The sequence below is a fragment of the Arctopsyche grandis genome, chromosome 7 (genome assembly GCF_051622035.1).
Source record: "Arctopsyche grandis isolate Sample6627 chromosome 7, ASM5162203v2, whole genome shotgun sequence".
NCBI lineage: Eukaryota > Metazoa > Arthropoda > Insecta > Trichoptera > Hydropsychidae > Arctopsyche > Arctopsyche grandis.
In genome coordinates, this window is record NC_135361.1 from 8,030,170 (window position 1) to 8,045,312 (window position 15,143).

Consider the following 15,143-nt stretch of genomic DNA (forward strand, 5'->3'; position numbering starts at 1 on the left):
TATTGGGTTTTGTAAATTAAAACATACATAGCTTACAAATCATTTTGCCCACGTCACGCGATATAAAAATACGTACTATTCATATTATTCGATTTCGACTTCAATGTTGACTTCGGTTTTATAATTTTATTATTGTTTTATTGCATAATTTAATTGCCAATGGCAATTTAATGGATGAGAGTTGCGTAAAATAGAGACGAGTGGAAGCATGTCGGAGAGGCCTTCGTCCAGCATTGGATGGCGAATGGCTTAAGGATGATGATGAAGTATGTTTACCAAAATTATCTTAATTTCACCCAATAAATAAAAATTATTACATTTAAAATAAATAAAATACGTAAGCCAAACAATAGATATGTATTTAATTTTCAATTATCATTTCTCTTAAAATTATTTAAATATACCACCAGAAACAACATGGCACGCATGCAGCCAAAATGTAAAAATATATTAACAGTATTTATATAATAACAATTTTTTTTATATTTATCCCAGTATGCAACTTTTTATGTGTCCCGAGGCTAGACTTTTGAGTAAATGATGGAAGACAAATTTCACACTTGTAAGGTTTTTCCTATGTGTGAGATCTTAAATGTATCACAAGTGCATCTTTTTGAATAAATGATTTTACACAAATGTCACATTTGTAATGGTTTTCACGCGTATGAGTTCTTAAATGTCTGACAGGTGTATTTCTTCGAATAAATGATTTTAAACAAATTTCACATTTGCGGTTTAATCCCAGCATGTATTTTTTTATGTGTCTTGAGGGTAGAATTTTGAGTAAATGAGTTTAGACAAATTTCACACTTGTATGGCTTTCCCCTGTGTGACATCTCAAATGTAACACAAGTTGACTTTTTCGAATAAATGATTTTAAACAAATTTCACACTTGTAAGGCTTTTCACCAGTGTGAGATCTTAAATGCATCACAAGACTATTTTTATGTTCATATGATTTTAAACAAATGTCACATTTGTATGCTTTTATCCCAGTATGCAATTTTTCATGTGACACGAGGTGAGATTTTCGAGAAAATGATTTTAAACAAATTTCACACTTATATTTTTTTTCCCCAGTATGTAATTTTTGATGTGTCTTGAGGGTTGATTTTCGAGAAAATGATTTTAAACAAATTTCACACTTGGGTGTCTTTTCCCCTGTGTGACATCTCAAATGTGACACAAGTGCAGTTTTGTTAGTAAATGATTTTAAACAAATATCACACTTGTAAGGCTTTTCACCCGTGTGAGATTTCAAATGTTTGACAAGTAAATATTTGTGAATAAATGATTTTAGACAAATTTCACATTTGTGTAGTTTTATCCCAGTATGTATTTTTTTATGTCTCTTGAGGTTACAATTTTGAGTAAATGATTCCAGACAAATTTCACACTTGTAAGGCTTTTCCCATGTGTGACATATCAAATGTAACTCAAGTTGACTTTTTTGAATAAATGATTTTAAGCAAATTTCACATTTGTGTAGATTTATCCCAGTATGTAATTTTTTATGTGTCTTGAGGTTAGTTTTTTGAGTAAATGATTTTAGACAAATTTCACACTCGTGTGGCTTTTCCCCTGTGTGACATCTCAAATGTAACACAAGTTGAAATTTTTCAATAAAAGATTTTAAACAAATATCACACTTGTAAGGCTTTTCACCCGTGTGAGATCTTAAATGTCTTACAAGTGTATTTCTTCGAATAAATGATTTTAAACAAATTTCACATTTGTGTAGTTTTATCCCAGCATGTATTTTTTTATGTGTCTCAAGGGTAGAATTTTGAGTAAATGTTTTTTGACAAATTTCACACTTGTAAGGCTTTTCACCCATGTGAGATCTTAAATGTATCAGAAGTCCATCTTTTTGAAAAAATGATTTTACACAAATGTGACATTTGTGTAGTTTTATCCCAGTATGTAATTTTTTATGTCTCTCGAGGGTAGGTTTTTGAGTATATGATTTTAGACAAATTTCACACTTGTATGGCTTTTCCCCTGTGTGACATATCAAATGTATCGCAAATGCATCTTTATACATAAATGATTTTAAACAAATTTCACACTTGTAAGGCTTTTCACCCGTGTGAGATCTTAAATGTGTGACAAGTGTATTTCTTCGCATAAATGATTTTAAACAAATTTCACATTTGTGTAGTTTTATCCCAGCATGTATTTTTTTATGTGTCCCAAGGGTAGAATTTTGAGTAAATGTTTTTTGACAAATTTCACACTTGTAAAGCTTTTCACCCGTGTGAGATTTCAAATGTTTGAAAAGTACATATTTTTGAATAAATGATTTTAGACAAATTTCACATTTGTGTGGTTTTATCCCAGTATGTAATTTTTTATGTCTCTCGAGGGTATTTCTTTGAGTAAATGATTTTAGACAAATTTCACACTTGTATGGCTTTTCCCCTGTGTGACGTCTCAAATGTATCACAAGTGCATTTTTTAGAATAAATGATTTTAAACAAATTTCACACTTGTAAGGCTTTTCACCCGTGTGAGATCTTAAATGTGTGACGAGTGTATTTCTTCGAATAAATGATTTTAAACAAATTTCACATTTGTGTAGTTTTATCCCAGCATGTATTTTTTTATGTGTCCCAAGGGTAGAATTTTGAGTAAATGTTTTTTGACAAATTTCACACTTGTAAGGCTTTTCACCCGTGTGAGATTTCAAATGTTTGACAAGTGCATCTTTTTGAATAAATGATTTTACACAAATGTCACATTTGTGTAGATTTATCCCAGTATGTAATTTTTTATGTCTCTCGAGGTTACATTTTTGAGAAAATGATTTTAAACGAATTTCACGCTTGTAAGGCTTTTGACTCGTATGAGTTCTTAAATGTCTGACAAGTGTATTTTTTCGAATAAATGATTTTAAACAAATATCACATTTGAACAGCTTCTCTCCAGTATGTGATGTTTTGTGTGACACAAGTTCGGATTTATTGGGAAATGGCTATAAACAAATTTCACTATTCTTCCGGTGAGTTGTCGGTAGTGAAGGCTCATCGTCCCATATTAAATCTTCCAACAAAACTTCTTCAGTCTTGATCTTCCAGCAATCGTCAAGCCTGTTGAGTTGAGATGTTTCGTAGCTTCGAAAACAAACGTTTCGAAAGCCGATCAATAATTCCAGATTGGTCTTACACGAAAGACACACAGCGTCTGGCAACCCATCGCCTCTTTTAACCTGCGGATGAAATGAAAAAAGTAGAGGCGATTGGTCCAATTAATTGGGTCCACAATAATTGTAACCACCGACAGCACCGACATGAATTTGACAGCATGTCCGAATACGTTGCTCCAGACGCTCTGGATGAGGATCGCTCTGGAAGATGGAGACGGAAGACTCGGCCGGAGCTGGTCCAAGACAAAGCCTGCACTCCATCGTCTCTGCATTCATCGTCTCCATCGTGACAGCAACCAGACGACTTGCCTTCGCGACCGCTATTTTTTATTTTTGGTCTAAATTTGGTACTTGTTATACCAGAGAAATGGTTCGGTGATTACTAGTCAAATGTGAACCGGTCACAGGATAACCGGTCGCTCTAGATCGGTCACACGTGATCACCCGTCACACTAAAACTGGTCACACCCTAAAAATGGTCACGAGAAAACTGGCCACACCCTAAAAGGTATATATGTATGTTTTCTCGTGACCAGTTTTAGCGTGTGACCAGTTGTCTCGTGACCAGTTTTAGCGTGACGGGTGATCACCAGTGGCGTAGCGTGAATTCCTGGTGCCCCCCCGCAAACTATTTTAAGGCGCTCCCCCCCCCCCTCCATATATTCATATTATTTACTTACAGCAAAATAACTTTCCAAATTAATAATTTATACTATGGGGATTTATCTAGTTGTGAAGGTGTTCTTCACCACCAGTCCGCCATGTATTATAGACGAGTTCGTCTGTGTTTTAGTAGTTAATACTGCTGTTTGTTTGAATAAAGTTGTTTTATTGTTTGCCTAAATATTGTACAAGTGTATTAGAATATTTGGGGAAGTTTTCTTGAAGCGTCTGTTGGCTGTTGACTTGGTGTCGTGCGGCCGCTGGATCTGCAATGTGTCGTTGCTCTGGATCCGGCTATGTTCAGATGTCTCTGGATATGGCAGTGTGTTGCTGGCTCGACATTCGGCTATGTTCAGCAGGTCTCTGGATACGGTAGAGTGTTGCTGGCTCGACATTCGGCTATGTTCAGAAGGTCTCAGGATGCGACAGTGTGTTGCTGGCTCGTTCGGCTGGTCCGCTGCTGTGTGTCGGCGCTTGTTGCTGTGGGTCGACTGGTCTGCTGCTGTGTGTCGACGCTTGTTGCTGTGGGTCGACTGAAGTTGTTTGGGGTGGACCTCCTTTTATATTGTTTTTGGGCATCACGTGACTCGTTGTAGCTGGTGTTTATGCGTGTGCGAGGAATGTCTTTTTGTCGATTAGGGTGGAACTTGCTAGAACGTTTGGCACCGTTCCGCTCGATTTAGTTTAATGGCTGCAGGTGTTCTTCGACCGGTGCTGTTCCGCTCGACTTGTAGGGGTGGAACTTGCTAGAACGTTTGGCGATTGATTTCAAGAAGTGCACGTGGTGTTAACGTGTGCGAGTTATGCGAGGAATGTGGTTTGTTGTTGTGGAATATGCTCGAATGTTTGGCGTCGTTCCACTCGATTTATTTTAATGGATGCAGGTATTCTTTCGTTCTGCATGGGTTGTTGGGGTGGACGTTTCTCGAATGTTTCGATGACGATGACGATGACGAGATTCCTACAATACCTTTTTTACGTATCGGTATATGTACCTACATATATATCAAAGTGCATTAATAGTTTAATCTGGACAACCAAAAAGCAGTGCACAATCTGTTTAAAGTAACTGATGATGAATTTTCCTTAAAAACTTAAACTTAAAAACAGTGAAAAATTTATAAATTTTATTGGTTTTAGTCATATGTATAATTTTGTTTTATTGTTTACACATTGAAAAAGTATATACAAGAATAAGAGAGAATTCTCAGCAAATAGGTTTAAAAGTGGCATTGACGTTCAAAAGATGGAAAAAGACGGCAGTCTTACGACGGCCGTAAAAAAAATTTATTTTTGATTTTTAATATTTGCTAGACAATTAATTAGAAGTATTTTAAAGCAATGAAATATAACAATTAATAGGAAAAATATCTAACTATTGATTCCAATACTCACTTTGAGCGTAACAATCCTAAATTTTGAGTTAAAGACCGCAAAAGCCAAAAAACTGAAAAAATCGCGGATTTTTTTAAACGCTCATATCTCGTAAACGATCACCCACCAACAAAAATCAATATCATATTCGAATTCAGTGGGTCAAACTTAGTAAAGATTGGCTAGTCTCCGCTCTGGTATTTATTTTTGTTGCTCAGTGTAATCACCGAACCGAAAGGCTGATATATTTTAAAATATTTTCCCTATTTTTGTTTTAAATACAGTTTATTTTTGGTACGTTTTTTTTGTAACTGATAAATACCTTTGTCTATTTTATTAGTATTGTTTTTGAGTTTGCATTGTTTTTGCAAGCGTTTCAATAACAAAAACAAAGAAAGCAGTGCGCGTTCGCAATCGTGTGTTCGCGAACGGCTGTCATTTGAGTGTACTGTCAATGCAGCGATCTGTCAATAGCGCAACAGTGTCGGCGGCGCAAAATGCCGGTCGAGCTGAACAGCCTGCTGGAGGGTTGGCTGGAGCTGGAGAGCGACCCCGGACTGTTCACGCTGCTGCTCGAGGACTTCGGCGTGAAGGCGGTGCAGGTGGACGAGATCTACGACCTGCACAGACCCCTCGAGCCGCCCGTCTACGGCTTCATCTTCCTGTTCCGGTGGATGGAGGAGCGCCGCTGCCGCCGCCGTCCCGGAGACCAGCTCGAGCGCTTCGTCCGCGACGAGGACGCCGTCAACAACATCTTCTTCGCCCAGCAAATGGTGCCCAACAGTTGCGCCACGCACGCCCTGCTCTCCGTGCTCCTCAACTGCCCCAACATACATCTCGGCGACACTCTCAGCCGACTCAAGGTAAACTCACCTCTATTGCCACACACGATAACGATTACTATCGCTCCACCTACATTTTTAAACGTTTCGACTAATCTGAATGAAACCTTTCAAAGTTTCGTATACGTACTTTTAAATGTCTATAATAATTTACTTCTGTCACTTCGAGTGTTTCAAATGTTTGTTAATTTCAGATGCATTCGACCGGTATGAGTCCTGAAAATAAAGGTTGGGCCATAAGTAACACTCCTGAACTTGCTTGTGCTCACAATTCTCATGCTATTCCGCAGGCTCGGAAGAAAACAGACAAACAGGCTGGATTATCTTCTGGAAGGTTTACAGGTGTTTTATTTTGAATGTTTTATTAATTATTTTATTAATCTTCTTTTCTTTATCCCGGCATATTTTCAAGAGTTTTCAGTTATATGTTTTGTAATATTTTCATAAATTTTGATTTTTTTTACTTTATCTATGTAATCGAGAACTGAAATTTTTTTACATGTAATAGAAATTATAAATTTTTTACCCTAATAATTTTTGAATATTTTTACCTGAACCGGAAGTAGTACTTTTACTCTAGAGAATCGAGGTTTTTATTTTTTTCTCAGAAACCTTTTGGTTTATTGAACTGAAATTTCATATCTAGAAGTTTCAGCTTAATACCAAATTATGTATAAAATTTGGTAAGCATCCGTCAACCAAAAGTGGCAGTTTACTCTTGTTCGATTTTTCTTCCACTATTTTTTTCGACCCCTTAAACATGTGTTCTCTTCACGAAAAAAATCAAGTATAATTCTTGTATCAATGTGATGAAAATAAAAAAGAATCACTAAATTTAATAAACCGGAAGTGGGATTTTTTCCTCTTAGAAAGGTTAAAAATGTTGTGACCACGATTCTTTCCACACCCCTGAACGTATCAAGTTGAAAATTTATATTTGTATTCTTTATGTACTAATTTAGAGCCGATAAGGTTTTGGTCAGAATTCGTAAACCGGAAGTAGTATTTTTTTTAAAACAATATTTCATTATTTTATTTTGGCCTTTTAAATTATTTTTATTCTCTTGATATTTAATGTGTGTAATAATTATTGTGATTTTAAGTAAAAAAAAAAAATTTAACAAAATTCGACAACTGGAAGTAGAACTTTTGTCTTGTGTAAGTTTCTCTACATTTCAATTTGTATCGAAAATGCTCGAATAACCAGTATGTGTGAACGTGTATGTACATACATATGTTTAACTATCGAATTTTGTTTGTGACCTTCTTACATTCCTCAAATATATAGATAGAGTCACAGGTTGGTCACAACCGAGTTTTTTATTGTTTTATTACTTAAAATTTCAACAGGGGAAGCATTTCATTTTGTAAGTTTCGTACCGATCAACGGACACCTTTTTGAATTGGACGGCTTGAAACCGTATCCTCAGGATCACGGTCCATGGGCCGAAGAGGAAGATTGGACCGACAAGTTCAGGAGAGTCATGTCTGAAAGGCTCGGAATTGACACCGGAGAACAGTACCACGATATTAGGTTTGTGTTGGAATATCTGCTATCGTTTTTGGTGCATTTTATTGAATTTTAAATTTATCGATCGGTCTTCCAGGTTTAATTTGATGGCCGTCGTACCCGATCGGCGATTGGCTCTTTCTCAAAAATTGAAGATTTTAGAATCGAACAAACATATTTTAAAGGATGCTTTAGTACAGCTGGGTAAAATAGTAACCAATTGCAATATGTTTAATTCTATTCAGGAAGATATTAATAATAAGGAATATCAAAGTGATGGTATGTCGTTTATTTATTTGATATATACTTTTTTTTATCATTAATTCTCATTAATAAAGTTTTATTGTTTTCAGTTGACCAATTGACTGATGAGAATAAATCTATTTCAAATGAAAATTCAACGGAATCTTCGTTGGATATGCAAATGCATTCTGAAATTCCTGTAATGGAGAGCGTTTCCCTTTCCCCTATGGATTTCACCACTCCTTTAAATTATCAGCTCTCGGAATATGACACGGTTAATTCTTCAGGTAATATCGAAACAGTATCATTTTTAAAGCAACTTTTTAGTAGATAGTTAACTAAAAAATACCACATCAGTCATCATTCTATTTTCTGGCTGATGAAATATTATCAATTGCCAATTTTTTTCAATGTCATGTATGTACTTCCCCACTGGCTACATATGTAATTGTCATCAAGTCAAGTTCAGAAAACTTTTTAATCACACATTTAAATAATTACCAGTAGGTTGTTTAGCCTAATGGTAAGAAAACACTTAAAAGTGCGGCATGGGATGCGTAGGTGGACTTCAACTGTGAGAGGCGTATCTCCATATCATTATTATTCTTCTTATTGATGTATTGTCTGCATCCAGACGTCGGTGACCATCTCGTCGATTATTTGTAGATATCCGTATCAGGTTTCAGCGGCTCGGAACAGATCTTTGGAACAGAACTCTCATTTCGATCCACACGCGCATTTTTCGATGCCAAGACGACTTCCATTTTCTTCCTTCTATTAATACCAATACGGATAAATTCGTATTTTGGACCCGTATTATGTGTCCGAGGTACTCCATCTTTCTCCGCTCGATGACAGAAATAAATTTCCTGCCTCTTCCTATCATGCTGAGGACAGCTTCATTGGTGACTTTTTTGGTTCATGGGATCTTCAGCATACGCCTGTAGACCCAAATCTCAAAAGCTTCGATGTGGCTGATCATCCTGGTCTTCAGAGTCCATGTTTCGCTTCTACATATGTCATCATTAATTGGTACGACGTTCTTCTTATTTTAACAAGTCTCTCTTACATTTTTTAAAATATGGGAATCACCGTTATCGATTTACAAGGATAAAATTTCACCAAAAATACTCCAGGGGGTGAGGTTTGCGAAGGGTCGCGACTATACATATTTGGCCTACCACCTTGCAAAACAATCTAAAAAAACACGTGCTGCGTACCTCTCTGTGTCCCTACCTTAAGCCTACAGCGATACTTAATTAATTTAAATATATTTTAGGCTCCAACAACCAACATGTATCTGCAGCATCAGTAGAAACAATCAAGAAATTCTTTATTGTTCGGTTAGCTGGCGAATTAGATAGTTGCATTCAAATTCCAAGCAAAGAAATGAAGGTATATTCTATGAACCACATTGGCGAACATACTATATTATGTTGAATATATAATCCTCGCATAGCATAGCATGGTCTTCAGAGTGTTTTCCCCATTGATTGTATATAAATTTTGATATTATATTTATCCTCTATACTTCACTTCCTATATATATATATATATATAGCTTGGGCCGGATCAAGGATGTGTACAAGTGAAGACAGCCGACTGTGGAATGGTAACCATAGCCGAGTTGCCGGCTGAAGGCAGCGACGCACCAGTCTCCCCGCTGAGGAGTTCATTCTCTCAAGACGATTTGGTTGTTTTCTTAAAAGAACTCGATGCCGAAATTCAATCGTGCCAGCAGGCGATCCATGACGAGAATGACAAACGTGATATGTACAAGGTTTGTTCATGTTTCGGTGATGGATTTAATGTGTTTTGGTTTTTTAAATGAATCGTTTTTGTCTGTTTGCAGGTGGACGATGCTCGCCGAACACACAACTATGACGAGTTCATCTGTACGTTTCTGTCGATGCTGGCGGAGCGCGGACGGCTGGCCGAATTGGTCGCCCCACTCGTTGGAGCACCTCGTCGTCCCGCACCCCACTTGTCTCCGCAAACGAACTTCACCGCTGCGCCCCGTAGACGAAAACGCAACGGCAATAAGAGAAAATAAACTGATTGAATTTTTTTCGAAACTTTTTTAGATTTACCCAATCGTAGGTGCTATGATAAATTAGAAAGTATTATATTAATATTATTACAATGATGTAAAGGGGCATTTATATATTAGGAATTAAGTGTATGTAGGTGATTTAAAATTTTTGTATTGTATATAATTTTTTTTATTTATTATAGTAGTTATTTAATAGAGTTGAATAAACCTGGATTGATTTTTTTTAGTTTGAACCAAACTAAAGGCAGTTTGAGAGTCTATAACATATTTGAATATTTTTACAAAATTTAAAACAAAGTAGATCTTCTCACTTTATATTTATATTGAGTTTTTAGATCATAAAAATATATTTTATAAGTCATTTATTTGTGATATTGAAAATTTCTTTCTTTTTTATGTTTATTTTTACAATTGAACTGAACTGTTCAAAATTTGAGTTGATCCCGCCGTTTTATATTATAATTATTTTTATTGACACTATAATTTATTTGTTATTAATGTTTTCAAAGCACGATATTAACTGATAATGTTAAATTGTGTTTATGACATTTAGTTTGCCGCATATTTATGTATGTATATTTATGCTCGGTGTGTTTCAATATCGGTACATACTCTAATTATTATTATAGTTTCCATACATATTTTATTATGTATTATTTAAATTGTAATTAATCTGGTCATTCTATTGTATACATACATATATGTATTTGAGAATAGTAATATAAAATGTAGCATATACTTACATATATACATAAATGTATAATTCGTACTGTTAAATTTTACTTAATATTTAATTTTGTATTTTCTTAATGAATCTCATTGCAATAAAAGCTTTTTTGAAGTGTAATAGTATTGTTATTATCATTTAAAATATAGAACACTTGCACTATTGACTTGAGTGTAATAATTTCAATGGAAAGAACTCGCTTAGCAACAAACGTGCGGATGATTATAAAACGCCATGTTCACTTTCTCTTCGTCGAAAGACCAGGTCAAGGAAAATTACAATACTTCAGATGTCTATTCGTTTACTAATTTCATACTAATCCTAGTGAAAATGAATAAGTTGATAAAAATAAATGCAAGTGAAACTGACTTATATGCGCTAAATTCGTGCTCTGTGCCTATGGAATAATCACAGACATTTTGTATTTATTCATCATTCAACGAGTGTTGACTGCTTTATGATGATTATATCGAAATGTGTACTTGATTGATCAATGACAATTTTTAACAAATGCTTTTTTTTTTTTTCATTTTACCGGTTTTTACACATTTAAGTCTTTAAAAAATTGTGGCGTATAAAATTCCGTGTAAAAATCGCTGCGTGAAACTTACGCTTTTTGTTTATTGACCAATCAGTGAGCGTCGATCGTTCTTTATATTTATCGACCAATCGTCCTTCTTGTATATCAACCAATCACAGAGCTTGGATTGTTCTTTGTGTTTATAGTACACCATTTGGTGAATTTCTCATTTATGTAAATCATTCGGAATCGATAAGGAATTTCAAGAATAATCTCATATGTAGTTGACATTTTGCAGTTTAGGTAAGTCTATTAGTCGAAGCTAGTTGGTAATCTTATGTATGTAAATATGTACGTACCAGTGGCGTGCGGTGAAATTCTCTCTCTTTTTGTTGTACAGCCTTACTTAATGTGCACGGGCAGGATACAAGAGGAACAGCCTGTTCTTCTTGTATCCTGCTCTCGCACATTAAGTAAGGCTGTACGATAAAAAGAGAGAGAATTTTACCGCACGCCACTGGTACATACATATGTAGATCCGGTGGTGTTACCCATATATACTTTTATACTTTTTTTTTCATTCAAGGCACAATTATGTACATGAAAGTTCATTAAATTTTCAAGATTTGTATTATTTTTGACAAAAATTATATGAATTTTTAGATTAAATAACGGTTTCCGGAAACTTTTGATTTTTAACAACGGGTTTCCGGAAACCCATGGAAACCATTGGGGTGACACCACTGCATAGATCCTTTGGCATAAAATTGCATATGTATAGTTATTAAATACATACATATGTACATAGCTATACACGATTAAAAGTAGTCGTATTGCAAAGCCAAATTTGTAATGGAGGAAATCCTCTATAATTATGTGCCTCAAATCCTTTGGACTGTGAAAAAAAGTCTTGCGGGTGCGTCGGTCCAATTTTTGCGAAATTTGGTCAAGGTTGAACGTGTCTGGGGTCAACTTGACCCCGAGCCTCGAATTCGCGGTCAACGAATCGCCCTATTGTTTTTGACGTATCAAATGTCGAGGTCTTTATCTCAAGTGCATACCGATTACGCAAAATAATCATACAGATCAATTCCGATCCTGCATCAAATGGATATACTACATACATATACTATATATGTATATATACATACCAGTGGCTTGCGGTGAAATTCTCTCTGTTTTTGTCATAAAGCCTTACTTACGCGTGCGCGAGCAGAAAGTGTCGGTTTTAGGGGGGGGCTGAGTCGGGCGGCGCCCAAGGGCGCCATTTGATGCGCCGAATGCGCTCCAAAATTTTAAGTTAGAGCGCCGAAGGCTCTACAAAATTTAAGATCAGAGCGCTAATGGCGCTTCTACGTTCCAAGTTCAAATATTTGTACTCGGCAAATTTTTTTCATTGGGCGAAGGCGCATTCCCCTTTATATTCTATTATGCTTATCAAAAAAAAATAGTTTTACATTTCACTGTGGCATCCACAATTTAAATCTTGTACTATATGACGCTGAGAAATCTTTTGCAACATCACAAACTTTTTTCGGTATTCTCCAAAGATTTTTTACCCTATTTTCAGTTTCAATATATCGCTGGAAGATTCTAACTGATCACGTGCAATTATATTCCTTAATAAAATAATTTGTCACATGATGGGAAGCGAAAATAGTAAGTTTCAGCTAAATATTTAGCAGTGAAATTACAAATAGAGTCGGTATTTAAACAATTAAAAAGAGAAACGGCAATTTGACAAAAATACACAAAACGCGTTTATCATTTGTCCTGCGAAATAGTTAGACGTCGGGTTTTTTAATCCTCTCTTAATCCTTAACATTTGTGTCAATGAAAGAAAGATTCGAGCAGTTTTTTTTTATTTTTTTTATTTTACAGATATACCAGGAAGGCCTTACAGGTAAATCCCAATGCACCTTCCTGGCCAATTACAAATACAAATGCAGCATTTTTTTTATTATAAGTCGTTGAATTGCGAGACACTGAAAAAACTCGCAAATTAACGAGACATCTATGAATTGTACATACATTTTTATTGTACATCCATCAAATTTCAAATAGTGGTGACATAGTAGGTAGGAAGGATTTTTAGCCAATTTTTTTTTTTCCGGGAACCGTTTCAACAATGAAATCAGAGAAAATTGGCAAACTCTGATAGGAAACGATCAACCTGGAGTCACAAATCCAGGTCTGACCAACAGCATACTCTGAAAAATTCATTTTCATTCAGGGATAGAACCCGGCACCTTCTTGACGGTAAGCAGAAGCTTAACGTCCGAGCTATGCTGCTGGTTAGTTGAACGAATATTCCAAGACGTGGGGTTTTTCTAAACAATCTACCGGAAGGAAACGAACTTCGTTAATATAATGCCGATCTTCGAATTATGCTCACCAAGAATTCAAAATCTGATATCAATAGTAATGAACTCTGAGATGAACTTATTAGTTAAATAAGAGATATAAAAAATTACCACTTACACGAAAACCATGTGAAATGTAAAGTAGGTATGTAAAAAGCCTATCTTTCAAATGAAAGGTAAAATTAATCTACTTATTTTATTATATTAAATTTCTTAAAACAACATTTACAATAATTATATCCGAACATTTGGGTTGCTATGCGAATTTTGTTAACATGGCTCGGAAAGTTCACTTCTGAAATATAATTTTATTTATTTTTAACTCCACCAGTGGAAACCTTGTTAACCACTTTTCTGTCGGTCTCAAGTCCGGAAAAAGGTGAATGGAAAGACATTTTTTTATATTTTTTCTATGGGCGCTTAGAAAAAATTGTCCGAGGGCGCCATACTGTGTAAGGCCGGCACTGAGCAGAATACGAGGGGATTTAGTATGACGTCACCTGTTCCCCTTGTATCCTGCTCGCGCACACGAAAGTAAGGCTGTGCGACAAAAACAGGTAGAATTTCACGGCACGCCACTGGTACATACATACATACATATGAAGAGGAAAGATAGTATATATGTAGTTTTTGCCCACTTGGATAAAATATATCAGAGGAAGGCCTAACAGGTAAACCCCAATGCGCCTTCCTAGCCAATTAAAAACATTGCAGCATTTTTTATTACATAAATCTTTAAACACGAAATTACCTATTAATTAATCCATAGACCATCCACATCCACAATCCATTTTTACCTATTGTACATAAACCAAATTCAGATATTGGCGACATGGTGGGTAGGAATGCTTTTGCCAATTTGACGGAGTAAGCGTTTCAACAATGAAATCAGATAAATTGGCAAACTCTGATAGGAAACGATCGACTTGTAGTCACAAATATCTAAGTTTGACCAGCAGCATCAAAGATTAGCACGGGATCGAACCTGGTAACCTCTCGGTGCTTAACATAACGCTTATGAGTACATAAGCGCCAAATGATGGTGAATTTATATATTGCTATCAGTAAGTAGGGGACAGACGCATCATCGAGGGCACATAAAGTAATGTCGCGGGTTTCTTTTTTTTTGTACTGAAACCCAAGTGGTCGATGACTTTACCACGGCCAATGACTCGTGTTTCGCCTGTGTATTGTTATTTACATTTTTTTTGCCATGATTTTTATTTTTTCTACATTTCTAAATGAACAGTGCAACAAACCCTATGATAAAATTGAACATAGCAGGCTTCGTCCAAATTCAGCCTTCTAAAGCCGCTCTCGGTACTAATTTCCCCCGAGCATTTGCGGAAAATTTAAATCGAATGAAAAGGCCATTGCATTCCAAATGCAACCACGGTCGATTGCCTCATCTCGAGATGGCACACACTGAACAAATTGCATGTCTCAACGAACCGCTTTGTCCTTTTCATTCACGTAAAAAAAGCAATTTCAGTTTGTACACACTGTGTTTCAGCATCGCCGAGTCATAATATTCAGCTGAAAATCATTGCGCTCGTTGCGATACTCAGGTGACTCACTATACAAAATTTACCGGAAGTTTGAATGACATGGTGCTAATGTGTTGCATTATTACCGGTCGATGGTTGGAAATGGCAATTTAACGACCATATCGATCGTAATGATAATTGCTTAAATTGCATATA

General features: G+C 35.8%; 2 protein-coding genes across 2 annotated transcripts; one reads left to right on the forward strand and one right to left on the reverse strand.

Moving 5' to 3' along the window:
* Nucleotides 1-338: 338 nt before the first annotated feature.
* On the reverse strand, nt 339-3,464 carry LOC143914231 (uncharacterized). Its single transcript, XM_077434364.1, has 2 exons — nt 3,290-3,464; nt 339-3,208 (listed from the first exon to the last, which is right to left on the reverse strand). Exons 1-2 carry the CDS (start codon nt 3,428-3,430, stop codon nt 2,975-2,977), a joined length of 375 nt encoding a protein of 124 aa, XP_077290490.1. The 5' UTR covers nt 3,431-3,464; the 3' UTR covers nt 339-2,974.
* A 1,455-nt stretch (nt 3,465-4,919) lies between these two features.
* Nucleotides 4,920-10,675, forward strand: caly (ubiquitin carboxyl-terminal hydrolase calypso). Its single transcript, XM_077434345.1, has 8 exons — nt 4,920-6,045; nt 6,219-6,366; nt 7,375-7,558; nt 7,632-7,813; nt 7,888-8,064; nt 9,057-9,172; nt 9,339-9,557; nt 9,630-10,675. The coding sequence occupies exons 1-8, from the start codon at nt 5,680-5,682 to the stop codon at nt 9,828-9,830; spliced, it is 1,593 nt and encodes a 530-aa protein (XP_077290471.1). The 5' UTR covers nt 4,920-5,679; the 3' UTR covers nt 9,831-10,675.
* The last annotated feature ends 4,468 nt before the right edge of the window (nt 10,676-15,143 follow it).

Coding starts and splice junctions, on each gene's coding strand:
- LOC143914231 (XM_077434364.1), bottom strand. CDS start 3,430: ATGGAGACGATGAATGCAGAGACGATGGAGTGCAGGCTTTGTCTTGGA. Junction 3,209..3,289: donor GGACATGCTGTCAAATTCAT/GTCGGTGCTGTC, acceptor TTTCATCCGCAG/GTTAAAAGAGGCGATGGGTT.
- caly (XM_077434345.1), top strand. CDS start 5,680: ATGCCGGTCGAGCTGAACAGCCTGCTGGAGGGTTGGCTGGAGCTGGAG. Junction 7,559..7,631: donor GAACAGTACCACGATATTAG/GTTTGTGTTGGA, acceptor TCGGTCTTCCAG/GTTTAATTTGATGGCCGTCG. Junction 9,173..9,338: donor TTCCAAGCAAAGAAATGAAG/GTATATTCTATG, acceptor ATATATATATAG/CTTGGGCCGGATCAAGGATG.